Source organism: Alligator mississippiensis, chromosome 3 (assembly GCF_030867095.1).
Source record: "Alligator mississippiensis isolate rAllMis1 chromosome 3, rAllMis1, whole genome shotgun sequence".
In the NCBI taxonomy this organism is placed as follows: domain Eukaryota; kingdom Metazoa; phylum Chordata; order Crocodylia; family Alligatoridae; genus Alligator; species Alligator mississippiensis.
The window spans coordinates 235,519,764-235,545,777 of NC_081826.1; the positions used below are offsets into that span (position 1 = coordinate 235,519,764).

General features: G+C 39.7%; 1 protein-coding gene across 1 annotated transcript in view; it reads left to right on the forward strand.

The window, feature by feature from the left end:
• Window positions 1-6,328, forward strand: part of ST8SIA4 (ST8 alpha-N-acetyl-neuraminide alpha-2,8-sialyltransferase 4) — a 123,870-nt gene extending 117,542 nt beyond the window's left edge. The window contains exon 5 of the mRNA XM_006270395.4: window positions 1,214-6,328. Within this exon, the coding sequence (XP_006270457.1) occupies window positions 1,214-1,496 (283 nt within the window). The 3' untranslated portion in view covers window positions 1,497-6,328. The remainder of the gene's footprint in view (window positions 1-1,213) is intronic.
• Window positions 6,329-26,014: the final 19,686 nt, after the last annotated feature.

A 26,014-nucleotide genomic window follows, 5' to 3' on the forward strand; every position in this document is an offset into this window, starting at 1 on the left:
CTTAAAAACTAACCATAGGAAAACTTGAATAAAATCAAGAAAATAAATTCTGTCGACAAATGTTTTAGCTCAGTAGTGGCTTCCAGAATACATTTCCTTAGATTTATTAAAAATATACCAGAAAAGAGACTTGAATTGTTTTCTGATCGAATTGCCAGAAGTCAAGATTGTTTTCTGATACAAGAGGAACAAAGCCTAAATTTAGTAGATGCTATACATCCTTATGCTGCTTTCTCTGTCTATCACTCTTTGTACCAACTTTTGTAGCTGATATGGCTTGAATCATCACCTATATATACTTACAAATCCTGAGAAACTTATGACTAATGACATCCAGTACAAAATCTCTTGAGCTATATATTTTTATTGTTGTGTTTGGAATTGAGAGCTTACTGAAAACCAAAGGAATACTCTAGCTATAGTGCTACATAGTACTTTTGATTGCTGTATTCGATGCATCTTATTTGTCACAGTTTTGATTTCACCCACAGATTCATATATCAAGTTGGCAGATGTATTATACAATACATGGGGTTTCTTTAGTACGTGTATAGACAACAATCAAAGGTAGAATAATTTATCAGTAAGTAAAATAGTTATTGACTGGTCACTGGTAAAAGAAATGAAATGAAATTAAAGAGTTAAAGTATTACTTTAAATTGTTAATTTTTATGCTACACCAAGAAATGAATAATGAATCAAACGTTAACTATAACATTTGAACAGAATATAATGAAACAATTTTATTTTCAAAGGGAAACTGAAGATCATTGCACAAAAATTTTTATAATTGAGCCCCTACTTTTGCATAAGCAATTAATCTGTGTATTTGAGGATCTATAAAACTGGCTAACTGGCTATGATTTAACAAGTACAAAACAAAGAGAGAAGAGTTAGAGGCCAGATTGTCAACCCCTTATATACAAAAATGTGTACCGACACAAGTCATACCATTGAACAGCAATGGGATTACTTGAGTAAGTTAGGGATCATCAGCAGTTAAGAAGGATATTACAGTCAAGTCCTAATGAGGAAGAAACCACCCAATGTATGTAGACCCATGCCAAGGAAGTGAATGAAGCCAATAAAAACATGAATGAAAGAAAATATGTATAATAAAATAGAAACAAGCTTATTTCACGTTCTGTTTTCATCAGATGGATGATTCACGGATGGATGATTCATGCTGTGTGTTTTCTTGTTTGTTGTGCAGGTACTGGCTGACAAACAAAGTCCATATCAAAAGACCCAGCACTGGTCTCCTTATGTACACCCTGGCTACCAGATTTTGTGATGAAATTCATCTGTATGGATTCTGGCCATTCCCAAAGGATTTAAATGGAAAACCAGTCAAATATCATTACTACGACGATTTAAAGTATCGGTATTTTTCTAATGCCAGCCCTCATAGAATGCCATTAGAGTTTAAAACTTTATATATGTTACATAACAGAGGAGCACTTAAACTAACAACAGGGAAATGTGTACAGCAATAAAGCACATGTACAGTACAATAAAAATACTGAATATGCACTTCATCATAAAGATGTTGTGAAATGGCAATGGGATACCACAGAGGATATATTTCAATACCCAATAAGCCATTGGGAAAAGGAAGTTTATCAGAAGTCCATTACCAGCTATTATACCTGTAAAGTGCTATAAAACGAAAGTTATCTTGACTGCAAGGGTTCAAGTAAGTGCCACTTTTCACTAAGAACAAAGCTTGAATGTATAATCAGTACTGTTTACAAGATCCAATGATACATTCTTCATGAAAAAAAAGAAGCAGCAAATAAGCCCTTTTTTACTGCTGACTTGCTACTGTAGTCTGACAGCTTATAGAAGAAATACCCAGTGGATGGAATCTGCCCATGGGGAAATAAAACAGCCTTTGGCAGAAGAATTCTTGGTTGAATTAGTAGAGCTGTGAAGTCTGTAAGATCAAGCAGATCAAGTAAATGCCTTCAGTCAGGGGACTGTCTGACCTTGTATTATAACCTCGTCTTTTGTTGCTGGTTCCTTGTTGTTGTTGTTTGGTTTTTTCTTGCATTTGGGTATTGTAACCCTAAAGGGATTTTATAAGGATGATATGAACAGTTTAAAGAAGTCATCAAATAGTTGTCTTAGAAGAAAAAGGTTATTATTGGGGGAAAAAATCAAATACTTTAACAATCTTAATTGTGTTGTATCCGGTTGTTACACAATTCCAAAACTCCATATCGTTGGATTTTTTTAATTTTTTGTTTGTTTTTTAGCTGTAGTTGTCAGTAACAGCTAAACAGAACCCTCAGAGATCAGTATTTTTGAGCCATTTTTAAAGAAAGTTTTGTCTGTTACGTGTCAATTAGGGAAGATATGTGTAACAAGACGGTGCCCTTATTTTTGGTACCAAAGATACACTGATTTTTGTATACAGCTACCTTTTTTCTTTTTATGAAAAAAACATGTACATTTAGTACTGTGTTGCTGTACTGCTGAGGAAAAAAATGTTTCTGGGTATTATTATTTACTGTAATTTATATTGACTGACTTGTTTGAATGAAGAAGCTTCAAACAGATTTTCTAAGCTAACTTTGCCAGGAAAGGTTTGTTCTTTTGAAAAATCTAATAATGTTTATTGCAAGCATTCAGCTATATTTAAATTTGATTTTTATTTCCATTTAGGCAAAAGGAATTTTTCAATTTCATAGTTCTTGTATTAAAACACACTAGTTTACTAAATAGAAATAATTATTTTGGGGGATCTCTAATTTCTTTAAACCAAGGTGGTAAAAAAAATAGGTTCCTGAAATTTTGTCCAATTTTGAGGAAAAAAAGACCCCACAACATCTAGCTACCATATTAAAATAGGTTTTAAAAAACTGAATAGACAATATAGACACTGTTAGTCAAACACAGTTCTTTTAAATAAGAATGTTATCTAGTGTTGGACAATAAACCTCTCATATTAGTTTGATAGTCTAATAAGTAAATGATTAAAATAACATCATTCTACAATATTCTTACATCCGTGCTTCTGAAATCCTTTTTTTTTAATCACACAGAATAACTGTCCTCTTCTATTATTTCTGAGAAGACAGTTAGAAATGGCATGAGGAACAGGAAATGGGCTCTGCAGGTTGTGGAATACCAAACCATTCCTTATTCCCTTCATAGCACAAACATGTAATTAGAGTGCCTGAATGCATTAGAATTTAAGAAAAATTTGAACACTTTCCTTTTGGAATTTGGTGTGCATCTCAGGAAACGTAACAGCAGGCAGTGGGCATCACTGCAGTAGCATGAAGAGTAAAGAACTAGTTTTAAAGAACAAATACAGTCTTTATGCTCTCTGATTGCACATTAAAATAAAATTATCTTGGCCACATGAGGGTTCCCTAATCCCAGCTGCTGGCATTGGACAAGATGATTCTGGGAGAATGTGTTTTCTGCCACTATGTTTCTGATTGCATCTTACTTGAGGATGGTTCTGGAGCTGTACCAAGTCTCCAATAATGCCCATTGTGTCCCCACCAGCTCACAAAAAATACTTGGAACATGTCACTCATATGTTGCTTAGGTCTCTGCCTGCCCACAACATCTGTGCAACATGGGTTTTGTCCAGAAAAAAGAAATGTAAATGAAGTAAGAACCATCATGTTTGCACTGTACTGAACAGGATGGCAGATCACAAAAAACCCGTACAGATATGCTAGACAATATATTTGCTTGTTAAGTTTTCAACCTTGGCACAGTTCTTTCTCCTCCCCTCTCTACCCTTGCAGTATATTTCAGGTCTTGAATTGGTATGGGAAAATGCATGTGCATTTTGGAACCAAACCACACTTCATGAACACCACTCCTTACTTACCATGGCTTGGAAATCCATCATTACACAGACTCAATAGCCAAATCTGTCACAGAGGAGGTTAAAGTGCTCCCTGTTGCAGTCAACAAACTGAGATTAAAGGTTGTGCATCATATAGGCACAATTAGCATTTTTTCTTTTCTCACAAAGCTTTTGTTTACTTTGGTTTTGTTTTAGGATTTAGAATTTGGCTCTCTGCATTTGGGGATTTACACTTATTTTAGGTTAAGGTGATAGAGAGGTATTTGAAGTTGCTTGTTCTTGAATAATTGAAAACCCCTATAAGACTATTTCTAAAGGGCAACAATTTAAAACAAGTATGGGAGATATACTTGTTATTGTAAAGGAAGGCCTTTTGTTCCACAGTTTTATGGAGGGATTATTTTTCTGTTTGTTGAGATATGAATTCCTTGAGCTCCATAGACCAGTAGTCCCCAGTTCGTGGCACATGGGTAACATGTTGCCTGCAAGACCCTCTAATTATGGTTGACAGGGAGAGCAAAATATAGTGTTGCACACAGTATATTTCTAGCTCAGTAGCATTGCCCATGGGCCAGTGAAGTTAGGGATCACTGCTCTAGCAGCTTAGAAAAGTGTCTGTTTGGCTTGTTCACATATCTTTCATACTCTTTACTTTGTATTCTGTGAATTTTCTCCTACCTTTGTTCCCAAATGTCAGTCATAGTCAGAAAAGGATGTCATCACTGGCTAAAACTTTTTTCCATTGAAAGGATTTTTTAATACTCTAACATCTATTAAAGTAGAAAGAGTGACAAGCAGATGTCATTTTAATTCCTATTACACCAAAATATCAGCTTCTTTTGTGATACAAGTACAACCAATGGGACAAAAATGGAATGATAGGTGAAGGAGTTTGAGTTTAAATAGTGGATATTAAAGGAGAGAGAGAGGAAACAACATCACTGGGTGCATCTACACAAGATGCTACTGTGCAGTCATTACTGTATATTTATTTAGTACTTGTATTAGCAAGTAATAAATGCACAGTAGCCAGAATTACTGAGCAGTAGCACTGGTGAACATCTTTTAGGTGCCACTACAGTGTAGTAGCCTAATAATATTGCACAGTAGCATATTAGCACTGTCCATGCTATGATGTGCTGCTGTGTGGTATATCTTGGTCAGCATCTCATGTAGATGTGCCCATTGAGTAGGATTTATGTTCCAGGGTTCCACGGTGCCTCTGTCCCTCTGTTAAGCTCCCTTCTTACTGCAGTTAAACAATTGTATATCTACTCTGTAACTGTTTTTACCTCAGGGAGGACAGGAATGGATTAATCCCCAGGACTTTAACAGGACTAGAGGCTCTAGGACGGGGTGAACTTCACTGTGTGGGTCTTAACGCACAACAATAACTGTCTTACCATAACAGGGTTCATGTTTTTACGTCTCCATACCACCTACAGCACAACGAGCACAGACAGTCTGCGTAAAAAATAATATCATCGTCCAACTTCATCACTGACTTAGTTAAGCAAAAGGACAAGGAGCCCACCTGCTGTTAATATGAGATTTGGAGGGGCTATGAGGCTCGGGATGATCTCAAAAGACTGACTTCTTTCCACATAAGATATAAAAATGTCCGGGAGTAATTTCTTGCTAATATCCTGAAATTAAGCTAAATTCCAGAAATGGGTTATGATGTTTCCATGCAGTTCTATAAAAAAGCAAATTTGGCAAAAGAATTTTTTTTCATTCAGGTAAATGTGTTGTAAGTGGTTAATAAACTAGTATCGTAATGTTTCTGTGGTGAGGACTATGTCTCTCTTAGTTTAATGGAGAATAACGGATAAAAATGTCTGTGAAATTTTCAGCTTTGAGCCTATTCTTCCTTCCCCCATGAACTCCCAATGTAACATCTGCTGAACTAGTTGGGGCAATACGATGTGCATTGCAAAATCAAACCACAATTAGCAAATACCACACGGAACTAATCTTTTACTTCAGAATAAAATCAACACACTCTTGAGGTTGCAACATGTTTATATTGACTGTAATTGGCAGAAAAAAAAATTTGTGGGTTCAATATCTGTTTCTTTGAGGTCTGATCCTGTAATGTGCTAAACATTCCTTATTCCCATTGACTAATTTGAGACATGACAGTATTCACAACCTACCTATGTAAGTGTTTAGCATTTTGCAGGATCAGTTTTTTAGTCCCCTTAGATTGCACACATTTTTTTAAGAGCACTGTTACTTTGTGTAGGAAAAAGCACAATTGTTCTAAATGTATATTAAACAGGAAGAGAGTTTACAGAGAACAGCATTCCTGCACAGTACTATTGCTACTGAGTATACACTATGTCATTTGTGTGGTTTGAACTATTAAGGTGTATTCTGTCAGGATTGTCCTGTTTGACACTGTTTAATATTATTTTGTGTACAGCATTTGGATATTGTTTTATTATTTGTACAAATGTAAAATAAATTAAACAATTTTTTTCATTTTTTCTGCTACACTTGTTACCATATTCCTTTGAACTTCAAATGAAGGTTGAGTTTATTTTCTTCCTTTTTTTTTTTTTTTTTTACATTTTAAGCATGGTTTTTTAACATGGTGTGATGCAAAAATGATTTAAAATATGTATCAATATCTGAGAGCTGGAAATCTTAACTGAATTGAGCTCAATTTGATATTCATATACACTTGAGAAATTAAGAGGGCAGAATTAAACATAGTATTACAGAATTACTCTAAAACATTTAGAGTTAATAGCACAATTTATGGACTTGTAACCTACACTATGGAATCAAATACAGAATTGTATCCCCCCCATGGAACTCTGTATGTTACTTTTACAAATATATACAAACAGTTTGCTACTCTGTAATGACTTTGATACAATTGTTCCACAACGGTAAGTTCAGCTTCCACACACAGCTGAAGTCTGTTTGAAAAAATCATGGAAGTCAATAGTTTGCAGAGCATTGCTGTTTTGTACTACATGGAAGCAAGGCATCATATTTTATTGAATGCAGCCTGTAGTTCAACAATGTTAATGAGACTGTTTCAAACAACTATCATGTTTTAGCAGGGCAGTGGTTTTTCTTTAATTATCTTCCACTATGAAGATGTGTACTTCCCCAATGATATATAACAATATCCATGAACTATTCTTGTACTATTATGATGAGCCACTTAGACTAAAAGTATTATAGTATATAGCCCTCAATTATGGCCTTGCCACCCTTGTCTTTCTCTGGTCATTGTGTTCCTTCTTATCCTCCGTTATAGCCTTTCTTGTTCCAGTTAACGAACTGAAGCCTGCAAAACATTTATGATTACATTTTTATTGCAAAAGTATTTCTTTAAATATAGGATTTTTAGTTATCCTTTGACCAAATACTTTAACAGAATCAAAACTTCTCACCCTTGAAAAGGCTGCATAAGCCTTTCCATGTGTAAACACAGGCTTAGGAATATAAATACATATTTTGTCAAAAGTCTGACTTTGTGACTTGTTTATAGTCACAGAATAAAAGGGCCCTTCTACACGTGACTAAAGGCCCTTGTACATGTGAGAAAATTGCCCCATTTAGTGGTTTAATTGCCCTTTTTTATGATTTAATCGTGTAACAGTGTACACGTGTGTCATCATGTTATGTTTAAATTTCATAACAGTGTACACGTTCGACCGCGTATTTTAATTTAAATGACTTTTTTACATAGCAAACTAAAACACATCACAGGTATTTTAGTTTCCTACATAAATTACAATGATTCACATGTAGAAGAGCTCTATCCAGAGAAGGTGGTGGGGATGGTGCACAGGGCACTGGAAGCCCGGGCGTACTCAAGGAAGCTTAGGCTTGGTGGGCTTCCAGTGCCTTGTGCACCATCCCCACCACCTTCTCTGGCTGCCAGCACACCCCACTGCCCTCCTGCTACCTTCCTGGGGCAGCCAGCCTGTTCCCAGGTGGTCCTAGGCAGTGGGAAGGCAGCAGGTATGGTGCATGGGGTGCTTGAAGCCCACTAAACCTAAGCTTCCCCAAGCACACCCAGCCTTCCAGCACCCCATGCACAATTGGATCTGGCGGGTGCTGCCTGCAAGCTGGGGCTGCACCAATGCAGCTAGAACCTCGCCTGGGTGGCCCGGAGGGGTCCCGCCACTGCAGAGGGAAGCATGGGGCCCCCACACAGTACAGGGGCTGCGTGACCTGGCACCAGCTCGTGCGGGCAGATCTCTCTCTTTTTTTTTCTCTCAGAGCCTGCCTGTGTCTCCCACAGCCAGCAGATCTTGAAGCTTCTGAGCTGCAAAGGCTGCCCCAATGCTTCCCTCAGTGGTGGCAGTGCCCCCTGGGCAGCAGCCACCCAGTGGCACCCTGCCCAGGTGGTCCTGGGGGGTGCCACCACCTCAAAGGGAAGCACCAGCGCCCCCTGCAGCTCAGGGCCCACTGGCAGCTCGCCCCCCACCCACCCCACCGTGGGAGAGGCGGGCAAACTCCAGGGAAAAAGGGGATCGGGCCCCTCACTGCTTTTATTTATTTTATTTTTTTCCTTCAGCAGAGCCTGTCTGCTCCGCAGCGGGAGGCCCCGGTGCTTCATTCTAGCCCTGACTTGCCTGTTTCAAATGCCTGGGATCTTTAATAATAACACGTTTATTCTGTCCGTTCGGAGCACTCTGGTTGTTTCAGTAAGCGTTGTGATTGGCTGCCAAGACACCCAGTTAGAGCACTCCAGACAGACAGAATAAATGTATTATTATTATAGATAATAATCCACTGGCATGTTTTTGGCAGTATTTCTTTAGAATGCTTCAAAGACTCTTAAAACATTGTTTAAATATTTATCCTGAATCCTAAGAAAACACCTGATAAACAATTTGATAAATTAAAAATTAACTTAATTTTCACTTCAACTTTCATTATTCTTTATGACACTCAGATAGTAAAGCATATGTTCAAATATCTAGATAGCTCAATAACAAAATGGTGGGGGGGGGGGTTGGGCTAATGGGAAAAATATTTGTTTTCAGGCTGGCTAACATATATTTAAGAAAAACGGTGATGGGGATAAACACAATGTCAAAGAAGGAGTATCTATATTTAAATACATTCTCCTGTTTAATTCACTGCTACTTTATTCTTTGGATCATATAGGAACTGATCAGACTTTCACCGAAATCAGTGATGCTTTTCCATGAAGATTAATGGTAGAATATTGTCTTACTGGCCAGATTCTTCTCACAACACCAGCAGTGTAAATCTGAAGAAAGTCTATTGTATTAAAATCCATTGATTTAAATTCATTGACATAGTCTATTATTGTAACAGACCAGAATATGCTTCAGATGATTAGTAAAATGCATTAATGCCCATTATAATAATGAGACTGCCTCTTCCATGGCTCCCTTCATTATCCAGCATAATATGGTCTAAAGATTATTGGGCTGACTTCTGAGCTACATCCACCACTTTTGCACAAGCACAATTTCATTGAAGGCAAGGAAGTTGCCCCTGATTTTTGCTTGTATGATTATGTTCAGCATAAGAGATTATGCTGGCCTAGAGAAAGTAAGGAGTCAGAGTACAATAGCTTGGTTAAGACTAGCTATATAACACAGATCCTTGGGGACAAATCTATGCCTGCTACAGTTCTCTTGACATTAACAGAACTGAGTGGGAATTTTCAGCTAACTCAGGTGTCATTCTCCTTTATGAGCTGGGCTGCTTGGCCTGATGACATCTATGGCTGGGTCCACACAAACAGGGGCGTGCCTTTAGAGCAGCACAAATTGTAGCAGCACAAATATATACTGCTACTTTGTGCCCCAGTGCACACCCCTGCCTGTGTGCTTTGCAGTGGGACACATTGTCTTGCTGCTTCATGTGCTGGCGGGGGTGTAGGCCAGGCAGCCCATGTGCACCCTGTGCCCTAGCAAGCTGGGGAGCAGCACATGGAGCTCCACATGCTGTAGAGCCCTCATGCTGACGCACCGTGCACCCTAGCCAGCTGCTCCCCATCCGGCTGGGGCAACAGTGTGCCTTGAGATGGGGGAGCAGCCAGCTCTCCCCTGTCTCCATGTACCTCAGTGCATAAAATGATATGATACAATGCAGAGCCCCTGCACTGAGGCATGTGCAGCCCCCACACTGAGGTACACTGTGGCTCAAGATGGGGGAGCAAGCTGCCCTGTCTTGAGGTATAGTGTGCTCTAGCACAAGGGGTCCACAGTGGAGCACCTGTACTGAGGCATGTGGAGATCAGGGAGCACTCAGCTCAGGGCTGCCTTCTTCCCTGTCTTGAGGCACCCTGCACCCAAGCTAACCAGGGACCAGCTGGCTGAAGCACGCGTGCCTCAGCATGGGAGCTCCAAAATGTGCAGAGATGGGAAAGCAGGCAGCCCTGGGCAGCTTGCTCCCCTGTCTCTCCATTTGTCCTGGCGTTTGTCACTTTGGCATGATTATTGCCACATTTTTTCCAGGGATTTTTTTTTTTTTTTTTTTTGCTACCAGGAAATACCAGTAGCAAATTTTGCCCCAGTGCTACAAATTAGGAGTGCCAAGCACTGGTTAATATGCGACTCATGGAGTTTGTGGTCCTGCAAAGAGGTTTGCAGCTCCATAGACCACACATGCCTGCGCATCTGGATCCAGCCTATGAGGTCATCCAAACCCTAGTTCCAAACCTCACAGTTCATTCAATGCCCCTACCTTCCCCTCCACTTCTCCACAGGCTCTCTTCCCCCACGCCCTCTCCACTTCTCCACAGGCTCTCCAGCTGCACTCCTGAATGATGTCCCCTTGGCATATTCTAGCTAATCCTGAAAGCTGTGAGTGCAGAGAGGAGGACTACCTGAGAGGAAAATAATCCTTACTCGCACAAGCAAGTAATGTCACACAGTGAGTTACTTAGCTAATTCTGTTAATGAAAAATAAGACTGTATTCAGGGAGAGGATGGAGGTATAGGGCTGAAGTCAGCACTGGAAAAGAGAGGTGTTAAAAGGTTCCCACACTCTAATTCTACACCCCAAATTTGTAAAGTCCACATTGGTTGCCTCAGCTCTGCAACAAACCTAGGTAAGTGCCATCAAGCTCATTCTTCCTTTCCCTTCCCTTTTCTTCCTGCTCATGGATTTTATACATTGAGCTTATGATTTTATACATTGAGTTTATGAAAAGGGGTGGAAGGGCTGTGATGGATGCATCCTGATGGCAAGAAATAAATGAGCTAGTTAAATTTCAGCTATTCCCAGTCCTCTGTTGATCACTAGCCCATTCCTGTGTAGTTTTACAAAGATTTCAGGTTAGAGCAGGCCTTAACTGACCAGGTTAGTTGTAGCATGTGAATAGAAATAAGGGCATTGCATTGCTTATTTCTTTAAAGGGGAAGGAATTTATGGAACTAATAAACATGCACCTCTGGGTCTGATTTCTTTTTTTCAGAAGTAAACAGACAATTAAATTTGAGAATTTGTTTTCAGTGCAGAGTCCGTGTAAATAGGAGGTGGTGGTATTTGGTGAGCACTCCCGCCCATCCACCCCTTCTTACGTATGATTTTCGGGTGAAATGATGAGCCATCTGGTTTCAAAACTTGCAAGTGGCTCAAGATGGTAAAGATTGTTCATTTTATATGTGGTAATGTTGTTTAAGTTCAACTGAAAAGAACAGAGAAACAATGCATGTATATAATATTTTAGTAAAGAAACAACTTCCATAAAACATTTCTTAGCTAAAAACTTTGACTCTATACAGAATATAAACTAAAGTGGCAGTGCTCCAACTGTAGTTCATTTACTACTATGAATAAATAGTCCTTGCCTAATTAACAACTGGATACAACTAAGGAGACAGACCCTCATTTTGTTTTGCATTTGTACAGAAAAATGTAACCATGGTCTATGACTAGGACACGATAGTAATTCAGATAATATTTTTTCATGAGTTTGATATTTTTAAATAGGATTCAAAATCATTAAAGGAAAAAAGAAAAAAAGTCCATAATTTGAGAAATGTCAGGATAGAAAAACAGTGGGGGAAAAAGTGCATGTATGCAATGTGTCTTTTATTGTCTTTTATGTATCATTTCCATCCATATGACCACTTCCGGGAGTCTTGGCCAGGAGGTATAACCATAGGAAAAGAATCTTACAACAATCACAAGATTCAGTATGAATCCCATGGCAAAAAAAAAAAAAAAGAGGAATGACGAACAATGCATCTACTGTCCTATACTTTGCTGTCATCTGCAGAAATAGTGCCCTTCTGCAGGTTAGGATCATGGAGAGGAAGGTTAAGTAGACAGCTGGCAGGTTGGTGGGAAAGAATTGCTGAGAGGCAGAGATCTAGGGAAATTGATCCTGTGGTTCCTAGAAATGTCCACAGGAACTGACAGCACATCCTCCTCTGCCCATCCTACCTGACAGGAGACAATATGGCACTGGCAGCTCCAGAAATGTGCTTTTGTGCTGGCTGGCAGAAGTTTAACAGGTGAAGGGGAGCAGATAAGTCCTAGTTACAATATTAGCTCTTCTGCTTTGTTTTGGTTAAAGGAATATAGGTCTGTCTTGCAGCAGAGGACTTTTAAGTCACTATGTCCACATATTTTTCCATAATGTTTCATTGTATAGAAATAATGCTGACTCTCAGAATTAGGCACCATTCATTTAAAGCCATGGAGCTAATCAATATGATTAGAAAACAGATGCCTAGTTTGTATTTTTACATGTTACATTTAAGCACTGTTTGTGCCTGCAGAATGCACTGTAAATTAAGAAAAAGGTGATAAATGTGACTTCAGACAGGCTCAATAATAATAGTATATTTCAGAGCCATACATTTTGCTAATCCTATTTGTGCCTGACTACAGTGATGCAAAAGATAGAGACAACCCTATCTACTACTGTTGTTGCCAAAGCAGTTCTGTGCTCAGGGCAGTGGCAATAGCCAGGTTGCTGTCAGCAGTGAGTGAGGAGGGGTGGCAACAGCCATTTTCATATGCTGCTCAAATACTCATTCCCCCCTCCAAGAACAGGTGGTTCTTCCAAAAAAGCATAGTCTTTGAAGAGCTGTTAAGGACATCCGCTCATGATTGTAGATTTTAGTCAGAAGTACTTTTGTCAGAAGTACTTTTAACAAGGGCCATCTGGTACGAGTGATTCTTGGTGTAGTAGCATGATGCTGTCATTATCATTATTTATTTGATTGGGTGCTTATATTCCATGACATCTCCTAACTGTGGAAATTTGCTCCACTAAGGATATAAGGGAAGAAAAACTCACATACCTGATGGGTAAGAAAGACAACTTTAAAAGGATTAAAAGGAGTATAATGCAATATTTCTAACTTGGGTTTCTAAGGGAGGCACCAGAATAAATGGGTATCCAGTTAAATATGGCCTGGAGACTAGAGATAGTGAGTGCATCTAGTAGTTAGTACACGTAATTAGTACATAGCAATAAACTATGGCACAGTTCGCACCCGGGTTTATTTCTTCTGGGTGCAGTGTTTACATGTGCACCTGGGACTGCAGCACGCTGAGCGAGCCCAGGCGGAGCAGCCCCAGCCTGGCCGGAGGCCCAAGGTGTCAGCAGGCCAGCCTGGGGCTGCTCTGCCCTGGCTCAACATGCTGCAGAGGGGCTGGCTGGGGCATGAGGTGCAACAGTGCAAGGCTTGCCAGCAGGCAGCCTCTGCGCTGTAGCAGCCTTGGGCCCTAGTCAGCCACAGTCACCGTATACATGTGCATTTTGGTGCACATAATTACTCTGCTGTAGGATAGTACTTGTCCTGGATAGTACTATCTATGCATGTGAAGACTCTGTGCTGGAGTTTATTCAGGTGCATTAATAGCACATGTAGATGCACCCAGTCGGTGCGTCTACACATGCACTTTACTGCAGAGCTGACTAATTAGCTCCACAGTAAAGCATCAATCACCATTTACATGTGCACCCATATTAAGACTCAGTAAATTAATTAACTCCACTGTAGAATAGTACTAACCAGGACAAGTACTATCCTACAGTGGAGTTAATTAATTTAATGAGCCTTAATATGGGTGCACATGTAAATGGTGATGCTTTACTTTGGAGCTAATTAGTCAGCTCTGCAGTAAAGTGCATGTATAGGTGCACCTACTGGGTGCATCTACATGTGCTATTAATGCACCTGAATAAACTCCAGTGCAGTGTCTTCACATGCACCTGGAACTGCAGCCATTCAAGGCAGGGTGGAGCAGCCCCAGGCTGGCAGGGGGGCTAAGGGTCAGCTCCAGGCTCTGGGTGGCAGCATCAAGTGGTAGAGGGGCTGGATGGGGCACAAGTGCATGGCTGTCCAGCATGCAGCCCCTACATGTAGCACCCTTGTATCTCAGGCAGCCACAGTCACAGTCTACGCCTGCTCTTGAGTGCATGTAATTACTCCATTGTAAGACAGTCCTTGTTCCAGACAGCACTATCCTACAGCAGAGTTATTTAGTTTACTGTGCCCTAATACAGGTGCACGTGTAGACTGTGACACTTTACTGCAGAGCTAATTAGTCAACTAAAGCAGTAAAGTGCATGTATAGATGTACTCACTGAGTTCTCATAGCTTCCACTGAGGTGGAGTTGTGGGTACCTCTGAGTCACAAACCATTTAAATCTAGGTTTATAATTAAGAGAGACACACTTACCTTTCTGTTAATTGATGGTTTTAATTTCTGGTTCTTGGGCATTAGCACTAGTGTAGATGTGAATGCTACAAAGATATATTAAAATAAGAACAGAAGAAAACCCTCTTTTGTGAAATAACTGTTTTTAATAAATAATGGCAACAATTCTATTCATATAGTAGTAGGTTTTTATCAATCACCCCCTTCTATTCTTTGGATTTTAACACACCTATATATGGGGCTTAAATGAGGAATAAAAGGCAGTACTGTGCTGTAGTCCAAAGCCCACTCCTTATCCCAGGAGGACTTCTACTGCAACTTATTGCTAAATTAGGGATCTTCCTGCAGCAACTTGAAACCAGAGCCCAAGCCAAAATGATCATTGGCTTTTAAATGGCCTGCAGGCCAGATCTGGCACTCAAAGGGATTGCATCTGGCCCACAAATGCTTGACCTGGTCCACATTTTATTAAGGGTTTATTGATTCCCCAGCCATTTAATCTGATCTATGTTTTGCTAAGGCTGGGACTTCAGGCAGCTATTCCAACCCACATGGGAGAGCTGCTTTTCTTTGCTGCTGTTGCTGAGGCAGCCAGAGGGGAATGATCATCCATTGTGCCAGCCAGGTTGCAAGTTGCAGCCTGTGTTTGCATAAGGTTGCTGACCCCTGCTATATGTGAAATTATGAATAAATCCAGTTCGTGGCAGAAAGGCTGGTGTCTAAGTAATGATGAGATGAAAAGTGATGAGAGATCATGAGCAGTCAGGGAATGTTGCAGCACTTAAAGAGGTCATCTTCCTTTAAAAAAAAAGATTATTCAGAATAGAATGAAGAAAACATTGTGATCCATCAGGGATCTGTGTTAGATAGGACTGGTGCTGTTCAATATATTCCTAAATTACCTGCAAGGGGGTGGGGGAGGGAAGTCACTAGTGAAATGGCCAAGTTTACAGATGCGTGGTAAAGATCAAGATAGACTGTGAAGAATTAGAGAAGGATATCACAGAATTGAGTGAATGGGCAATAAAATTGCAAATGAAATTCAATGTTGATAAGTGCAAAATGATGTACATGCCCTCCCCCCACAAAAAAAATAAAATAAATACATCAGGGCTCTCCAGCTGGTGGCCTGCACATCACATGCAGCCCATGAGATGTTAGTTTGCAGTTTCTACCCAGCTACTGCTGTCTCCATCTCTCCAGCAGCAGTAGCAGGGTGGGGGCTCTGGGCTCCTTTGGTTTCTGCTTCCTGTCTCTGCACTAAGGGGGTGGGGGCAGCATGGCACAGCCTATGGCATTTTGGAGAAGTCCACAGCCCAGGGTGGCCACACAGAACAGTACAGAGGAGGAGAGCATGAAGCTGGCAAACTGAAGGTGGGTCTGGGAGGCCCAGGAGCATTCACAGTGCAGCAGGTAAGAGCATACATAGTGAAGTGGGGAGAAATACCCCTGCACATCCCAACCGTACAGCAACAGGAAATGTCGTCACATGAGTGGTGCACAGGCATGGAAGTGCCTGTGTCTGAGAAGTCCGTGGCTCATGCTGATGTAGCCTGTATGGTATGGGCCCCGCTGGTGCAGCCTGCAGTGTGTGCACCTCCTGGACGCTTAGAAGTTGGACAGCCTTGACATATGTGTTACCACACAAGAAACACATTTTGGAGTGCTTATGAACAGTTCACTAAAAATATCAGCTCACTGTTACTGGGCTGATAGACCTATAGTTTAACCTAATAAGCAGCATTTCTTATGTTCTTAACATGAAAGCCTTAAAATGAGAGTGGGTGGTAAGATATCATGGAGTTAAGAAAGAGGGATGATCTTATCTCTTATTGCTACCATTTCCAAGGAAGTGGGATTGGTGGAAGAGAGAGGCAGAAACCTTGGTAGTTGGTGGACAAATAATAATGCTCATCCATTACTCATATTAGAGAGAAAAGATACGATGGTAACAGAAAGGGCAAGGATGTTTGCTTTGTAGATGAGAGGGACATATGGAACCTAAGGGGCAAAAAAGACACTTATGCAGAGGCAGATGATTGGTGTGAAGGGTTTTGTAGGTGGATTAGGAAAGGTTTACATTTTAATAATGCCTTTTATAGCCAGCACTTGAGGACATTGGAACTGGGAGAACTTGGAGAACATCAGTTCACCAGAGCACCTCAAGGGAAGACAAGGTCTAACAGTCACAAACTGCTGGAAGACCATTTTAGACTGGACATAAGGAAAAACTTCTTTGCCTTCTGAGTCTCCAAAGACTGGAATAGACGCCCCCCCAGAAGTGGTGCAAGCACCTACTCTGGATACCTTTAAGAAATGCTTGGATGCTTATCTTGCTGGGGTGATCTGACCCCAGCTGACTTCCTGCCCCTTGGGCAGGGGCTGGACCCATTGATCTCACGAGGTCCCTTCCAGCCCTAATGTCTATGAAATTTATGAAATCTATGACATTCTTGGGATATCGAGCTGTGAAGATCATTTTCAAGATTCTCTTCATAGTTCCTTTGATGACTGATATCAAGTGGCCAACAGACTGGCTGGAATGTGCCAAGATGTTGGGAAAGGTTTGTCTTTATGGATTTGAATCACATAATCTCTATAATAATAGCCAAGAAACCTCAAGTCTAAATATTTATAAAAAAATATAGGATAATCTCAGTCCTATTAGATTTAAAAAACGGTTATTCTTCAGTAGGTTGACTTGCTGGGAAACAAAGATCTTGGCCCTTGGCTCATACTATTTAATGCTTAGTTGTTGCAAAATAAAGCATCACCCATTCATGATTTGTTAAAGTGCGTTTTAGTGGTATTATAAACATCCTCTTGGATGACACTCCTGAATTAAGAAGTTTGGGGGAAGGCTGAGGATATGTTCCCAATAAGGATTAGTTTGCTGCTTTGATTTCTTTACTGGCTGAATACATTTATTATTTGTGTAATTGTATTTTATATTAAGTAGTTACCATGTGATTATAACTCCAATTAATCATCAGGAAACTTAGAGACTTTTAGATGATTTTTTTTTTCATTTTGTTTAAGTCTAAATAAATACCGTAATGGACAACGTCCTTTAAAATATAAGATTAATTCTAATTATATACTCTAGAAATTAATCCATTTAATTAGCTGGATTTCATGGAATTATTAAACAAAAGGGACTGATGGTTCTGGGACTATGTAAAAGTATTGTTGTTATGCGTTCACATTTTTTTGTCCATACACTGATAATTGCATCTTAATAGGAATATGCTGTTTCTAAGAGTAATATATACACAGATGTCTAATGCTTGTGTTCTTGTACTGTCATTTTGTTAAATTAATTGGAAGGGGGAAAGGGTTTTGTTTTTTTTTAATTTTAAAGTGTCACTGTAAATGCTGACAAGTTCCATATTCAACCTACTTTAAAAATTCCAGGCTCAGATCTTCTTTAAACTAGCACTAATCTACACTGTGCTAGCAGTACAAAGGACCTTAATATGGGAAGAAGCAGTATTTACTTTTATTTTAACAGAGCTTTACACTGATTGAACAGTGTGCTGTGACCTCAATGTAAATAGGAATCAGGTCCTCTATTTTTTCAAATGTCCAACAGATTATGAAATATTAAGGGTATGTCTACACATTGTAATTCAGTGCCAAGTAGAAATACTCAAGGTAACTCTGATCAAGCTAGTACAGGTACTGGAAGCAATATAAATGTATTAGCAGGGCACCTGCACAAGTTAATTAGCTCTGCTAAGAAGTAGATTATATTACCTTGGACACTAGTAGCTACTGATAGACATGAAAAAACCCCAAAACATTTTACCAGAAGAGGCAGTGCATTAGTTTGACCTGGCTCTACAGCATCTATATAGATCATATGCTTCAGTGGGGATTTGTTGCTTTTATCTAATCGCTGATTCAATCAAGCACCAAAAAACAAGCACCAAAAAAGCTCCACTGACGTGCCCAATCTATACAGATGTTGGGTAAGCCAGGTCCAACTAATGCGATGCCTCTTCTGGGCATGCATTGGGTTTAGCACAGGGACAGCTGGAGTTTAAAGTTGCCAGGTTTTTGGGGTTTTGTTTTATGTCTGTAAACAGCCAATGCTACAATAACATGACCATAGAGCTTCTGATACCTGAGCTAGCTTGTTACTTCAATTTGAGATGACTGTCCCTGAACAATGAAGACCAAATATTAAAACAAAAGCTACATAAGTGGATTTAGTAATGAAGATCTACACAATAGATAATCTTCTCTAAGAAAAGCAGAACATTTTGTACAAGGTGGAAAAGATCATTGAAAGATTCATCAGCCCTCTAAATATTAGTCTAGAATTATCTGGTCAAAGATATTTTTCATTTTTCAAGCTCCTTGCATCCAAAATAATGCATGTTTACTCAAAAGACTTGTTTAGTACAAGAACAATATGTTAAACAATCCATTCTGCTGACAAGTGCCTATGTAGTATGAAATGGTGCCTAACTTCAGCTATCTCTTAATTTCACCAAATTAAAGAATAGCACAATCTTTTCTTGCAGTCTCCACAATGTATTTTCACTCATGATTTTTTTTTTATTCCTAATGCTTTTAAAACAAATTATCTCTTGTAGCCGGCTAGTATGCAGAAAAAAATTACAGAATCATCCATCACTCCTGAGACTGAGATAACTATCTCAGGTAAAACCTATTTATCTTCATTGAGGTATAAAATTACAATAATTTCAACATTAATACTGACATTCCTGCATTTTATTTTCTTGCAAGTGTTATCAGTGCCAATGTGAAATACTGCAGTGGCAAATCATAACATTTATTTTCTTCACAATTAAGTGTCCATCACAACAAGTCCTTCATTTCTTTGAGAAAATACTAAGAGACCTTAGTAAACTGTTGAAATGAGCTTAAGCTCCCAAACGTTTGTGATAGGAAGGCAGCTTATAGACCTAGATTACTACACTTGATCTGAGCCTTCAAGAGGCCAATAAGCGAACACACACACACACACACACACATACACACACACATACACTTTGGTTAGTGCATAAGATCCATAAACTGCCTTCCTATTCACTCACAGAATATAAAGGGTTTTGTACCAGATAGTGTTTGCTGATTTGTCCATTAAAATGGTAACATTCTGATGCTCATTTAATAATGTAATTGTCCAAATATTCAATAGATAGGATTTTCAAAACTGGATATTGATATTTATATGCTTTGCTGTTGGGAAGCCCAAAGTGAGCTAGCTAATGCAGTCTGATTTTCAGAAACCTGTTGATTAAAGCTCTCTGAAAGTTTGGTTCTTTTAAGGAGTCTCAAGTTCCATACATCAGAATTGAAGCAGCCAAAATCACTAACAGTTTTGGACTACATTGGCCCTAAGTGTGCAAACTTTGACTAGAAGTTTTGCAAGAAAATGTGAGGATAAAGAATATTCTCCCGCTCCCCACACCCAAACATACCAAGCATCTTGAGGTCTTCCAGGTCCTGGTAGTAATGCTTCCCTTAAGCATCAGAATATTATGGGCTTAACACTGCACTGATGAGCATCTTCAGCTCACACTGGCTTTAGTGGGAGGTGAGGGTGCTCAGAGTAGCATCAGAATAAAAAGCTCTATGAAAAGTCCAAAGAAACATAGTAGCAGAGAGAAAGGTGGCAAGCAATAATGAAGTGATCTTCCAGAAGTGGATATGTTGTGTAGGGGTAGAGCAGAAAGGTTTCTGATTAAAGAAGCTGTCCATAAAGAAGAAGTTTATGAAATCCATTAGCATTTATGTTGCTCCCATACCTCATGGTGTAGGTGGGCAGAAGGTTTATACTGCTATAAAATAGAATGGGGAGTTATGATGGTTCATCTGCATATGGTGTAACTGTTTTGCATGTCCACTCTATCCAACACTAAGGGGAAATTAAACCACAATAATTTACTACCTGTTTCATTCAAGGACTAATTATTGTGGTTTAGTCTCTTTTACTGCAGACAAATAAAACAGTTACAGCAGATCAGTGAACACACTCATCAGCAGTTTTAAATCAGTGTAATTGTTTCATCTGTCCTCAGCCTCAGCTTCCTTAATAAAATGAAGTAACGTATGCCTGAAAAGTGGGAGGTCTAGGGTTCAGAGGAATTACTTCAGTGTTTTGAGAACATGGAAAGAGAAGAGCTATACCCGATTACATATAAAAGATAATGTACAAGTACAAATAGTGCAATTTTCTAATGGGAAGGTGCCATTTGGAAACAGTGCTAAAGGGAGGATAATGATGTTTTTATTAACAGTAATAGAGAAGGGGAGAGCCTGGGATGAAAGACAAGGATTTCAGGCTTTGCCAAGTGTAAGTCTGATGGTGACTGTGATGGTTTGGGCAATCTGGTCACATGGAAGTGCTAACTCTGTATGAGGTTATGAACTCTGTATGTATGCCTAGCAAGCTGAAAACTCCGTTTTGAATGGGTAGCTTGTTTGCATTCTCTGTTATATCTTCACCTACGCTTGGTGCCTTAGAGACTAGCTCATTCAGAGAAACTAACTTGTTCAAAAAGACATAAGCTTTCATAGGCAAAAGTCAACTTTGTCAGAAGTTATGAATGCATATCCATCCAACAGGGTCCATTCATAGCATCAGATGAAGTAGGCTGTCACCTATGAAAACTTCCACCTCTCTGAATGAGTTAATGTCTTAGGTACCACCCTGCTCTGTCTTCTGCTTCACTTCAGACTAACAGCTCTTAGCCTCCTTTCGACTAACTACCTCTCTGTATTTTGGACTGGAATTTTAAAGGCTAGTGGCACCGGGCTAGAAATACAGAGATGTTATCATAAATACTCAATCACTGAAATCCATCATGCCAAACAATAGGGTAGCTCCTATCCAGGAGAACTAGTTTATTAGGGGAGAGGTCACCTAGCAATAAGTTCACCTGCTGAGGTTTCTCACACCTCTTAGAGCTGATTAGGGGCTTTCATGGCAGAGGTGACTGGAAGGCTATAAAAGGACAGGAGCCCCCCTACTCAGGGAGTTATTTTAATCATCTTAAGATCAGAGAAGCTGTTGCAGGAGCCTGCTTTCCTGAACATCAAGAGACCCCAATAAACTCCCAGAAGAACAGTAAGTGAACAACATTTATTTGTTGTTTCTCAATATTCTGGAATATATTGTAATAACTCTTTAAATATGGACCAATGGTGTTCAGCAACCCTGTGTAAAACCTACCTGTGCATAGATTCATAGAGTCATAGATGTTAGGGCCGGAAGGGACCTCAATAGATCATCGAGTCCGACCCCCTGCATAGGCAGGAAAGAGTGCTGGGTCTAGATGACCCCAGCTAGATGCCTATCTAACCTCCTCTTGAAGACCCCCAGGGTAGGGGAGAGCACCACCTCCCTTGAGAGCCCGTTCCAGACCTTGGCCACTCTAACTGTGAAGAAGTTCTTCCTAATGTCCAATCTAAATCTGCTCTCTGCTAGCTTGTGGCCATTATTTCCTGTAACCCCCGGGGGCACCTTGGTGAATAAATACTCACCAATTCCCTTCTGTGCCCCCGTGATGAACTTATAGGCAGCCACAAGGTCACCTCTCAACCTTCTCTTGCGGAGGCTGAAAAGGTCCAGTTTCTCTAGTCTCTCATCGTCATAGGGCTTGGTCTGCAGGCCCTTCTCTGGACCCTCTCCAGGTTATCCGCATCCCTCTTGAATTGCGGCGCCCAGAATTGCACGCAGTACTCCAACTGCGGTCTGACCAGCGCCCGATAGAGGGGAAGTATCACCTCCTTGGACCTATTCGTCATGCATCTGCTGATGCACGATAAAGTGCCATTGGCTTTTCTGATGGCTTCGTCACACTGCTGACTCATGTTCATCTTGGAGTCCACTAGGACTCCAAGATCCCTTTCCACTTCCGTGCCCCCCAGCAGGTCATTCCCTAGGCTGTAGGTGTGCTGGACATTTTTCCTCCCTAGGTGCAGCACTTTGCATTTCTCCTTGTTGAACTGCATTCTGTTGTTTTCTGCCCACTTATCCAACCTGTCCAGGTCTGCTTGCAGCTGTTCCCTGCATGTGTGTGTATGTTTTATGCTATATCTGTTACATTCCTTGAAAAGGTAAAATGTAATTTGAGGAATGCCCAGAGTGTATTTAGGTTATTAACGTATCTTGGGGGTTTGTACTGGCTCTGGGGGCCAAAGGAAGTTGGACTGAACTGAGTAAGAAATAGGCACTATGTCTCAGAAATCTACCAGAAAAGACTGAGAACAAAAGCAGCAAATTACTATGCCCACTAGAAACTTAAAACACATGGATCTACCAACTAGAGTCTACCACAATACTCTGTTGAGTGTGCCCAGTAGCAGGAGCTTGACTAGATCAGTTATGGATAGATATGTAGGAGGGGTTGCCCGACAGACAATCATATAGTTGGATGGAGAGAAACAGATCTGGATGGAAAAGTAGATTTGTGATTCATCAGCATAAAAATGAAAGTCCAAGCTTCTTCTTTCTGTAGGTGACCTCATCTACAAATAGTTCTCAAAGGATGGAGATCTGTGGGAAATAGAAGAATGTAGGAGAAGATTTCTCCAAAAGAGATACTGAAGGACTAATCTGAGAAATAGCAGGAGATCTAAGAGTGGCTGTGGTCATGAAAGCCAAAAGAGTATAACATTTTAAGAAGAAGGATATGATCAGTATGTCAGCTTGTCAAGACTTTGTAACAGAGTTCCTGAGACATAACATGAAATACTGTTGGTGGCTATAGAATCATTGAAATGGAAAGGCTAAAAGCTAGACTCAAGTGGATCAAGGATTGAGCTGAAAAGATAGAAAATGTATATATATAACAGTCCTGCATGGCACACACATAACAGTCCTGCGTAGCACACTAATAAATTTAGAAAAGAAGGGCAAAAATAGAGGGAGATGAGACATAGGAGTGAGAAGCTGTGACAGAGTGGGAGACCCTATACCATGAAGGGAGAAGAAACCTTAAAAAAAAAATAGATGTTAAGGAGAAAGAAGAAAGTGAGCATGAAATAAAGGGCATTTTTACATGTGCTTCAGGGGTGGGGGGTAGGGTGCTTTACTATTTACTAATTAAAGTGCACCCAGTATCTCATGAATCAGCAGCCCCATGCTTCAAAATGGCAGTGGGAGCACTTTAACTAAGGCTCATCAAATGAGCTTCAATTAAAGCACCCCTGCTGCCATTTTGAAGCATGAGGATTCTAATACATGAGATGCGGAGGCTGGCTGCAGCATGCTAATTAGTACACTCCACCAGACTCAATCAATCAAGTCTGCTCTGACTTTCAGTAATTACAGTGTGTTAAGCAGACTCCCAGAATGTGTACAGGCACCGAAAGATACAGAGAATATGAAACAGAGACCCCCCCCCCGCCCCACTCCACACACACACTTGACCCTTCCCCCCCCAAATTTATTACATTGGCTTAACAGTATCTATTCTAGAAAATGAGCAAAACTTGACTATAAGAAACCTGTTTGGGTTTTTTTAAAACAATTTTGACTTTAAAAAATAATTATTTAAAAAAAAATAAAGCATTGATTAAAATCTTACAAGATGTCAAGAATATTCATAATTTTATATCAAGCATAATAATTCAAGATATGTATCACCTTGAAAGTTAGCATTATGTTTATAAGATATTTTGTAGAGTATGAAAGTAGTCATTTTATATTTGCAAAAGCTAATGACAGTTTATTCACTTGATAAAAACAAGGCACACATCTCTTCATTACATTATGCAAACTTCTCTGAAATGTTGTGTATAAATTTAAATTATATGCCTTGTCTTCCTTTATGCTATATATGAAAATATGTTTTTGAGCATCACACTGTGATTTCAGGATGTTTCTGCACACATTATTCTTGCTGTAAGGCTCTACTTTGTTTTGTTAAAAAATAATCACTTAAAAAGCTTTAGAAACATGCAGATCTCTTGCATACAACCAAAGTTTGATGTTGAAGTGCAATAGAGGGTGATTTGAGCAGCATTGTGTCATACATAATTTAAAATATGCGGTGGTGGTATCTGTTTGACATCTTGTGGCAATGAAAGCATAAAATATTGTGACTATATAAGATCTGGATTGCAGTAGTGATTTCTGCAGTCCCTTTACAGATCAAACTTCCAGTTTAAATCACTTGGAGTTGTTGTAGTGCAAATAACACTTTGCACCCACTAATGGCATTAGTTGTCTAGAACACTTGATTGGTCTTAGCGGGCATGTCCAGACGAGCGTGCATGTGCACTATGTGGTGCCACAGACCCATCTGCAGCACTGCAAACCACATACACTGCACTTGCAGGCATTCATCATACTGCTAATTAGCAGCGCAGTTGGGGGGGGGGGGAGGGCGTTGACACCAGGAGATTACGTGTAAAAAAACCAAAAAAAACAAACTGCGCCTGAAAAAAGCTCTGTCTGTGAACCAGTCTCTTCATGCCAGTTCACCTCCACTGGAGCCCTAGAAAGCCCTCAGCCCAAGTGCTGGACCCTTCCCTGCCTGGGGCAGCTTTCCCCATGCCAGAGCACGCATGCAAAAGTGTTCCCTGGGAACAGCTAGCAGCACCACAACTATATGCTGCTACTATTTGTCTCCAGGGAAATACACATACACGCTCCTCTAGGCACACCCAATAGTTCCACTGGCCTCAAGGGAATTGTACTTATTTGCATCATCTGAAAACCAGGCTCTCATATGAAAGAGAGCTGGGATGTCATACTTTGGAACAGATAGAGGTAGTTAGCTGTGTTAGTCTGAAATGAGTCAGATGGCAGAGTGCACCTTTTATAGACTAACTAAATAAGTTATGTATACAAAGTACAAGCTTTCATGAACCCAAATTCACTTCATCATATACTTTGGAATATCAATAATATAAAAACATAGCAGTGCCTACTTCTTTCCTCTGAATAAAATTAAAAAGTAAATAAATTATCAGAGCACTTTTGATTTAGTAGTCTATGTTTGAAAGAGCCTAATACCTAGAAAAAAATAGATAATTACTAAAAATAAATAATTAATCAATTAGCCCTAGCTTGTTCTCATAGTTCATTCTTTTAATCCATTACCATTTTATGGGAATTCCATGACTTTATTGTCAAACTGGAAGCAGGCTAGAAAAATGTAATGTACTAAAGTGTATTTCAGTTTATGTATTTAGACTTAAATGATGTTAAAAGCTTGTGGGTTGTAATTAATGAGACTTACTATAGCATCCTAATGATTGCCCAAATCTATGAAATGCTCAGAAACAAGAAGCAAATAACCTCAGTAGAGCAAACAAACACAACAGCTAAATGTTTTATTATCAACTGATCTATACTTGGTTAAGTACAATTTTTGTCTCTGTATTGAAACATTAATTTAAATGAAAGAAACTGAAACATTAATTTCAAGGGCCACACGGTTATCGAATCTAAGAGCCATATTGGATTTCCTAAAACGCCTAAACATCTAACTTTAATTTCAAGGTGTTAAGTTTCTCTTTCCAGGAGATTCACCACTATATATGTCCCTATCCACTGGGCCTGTT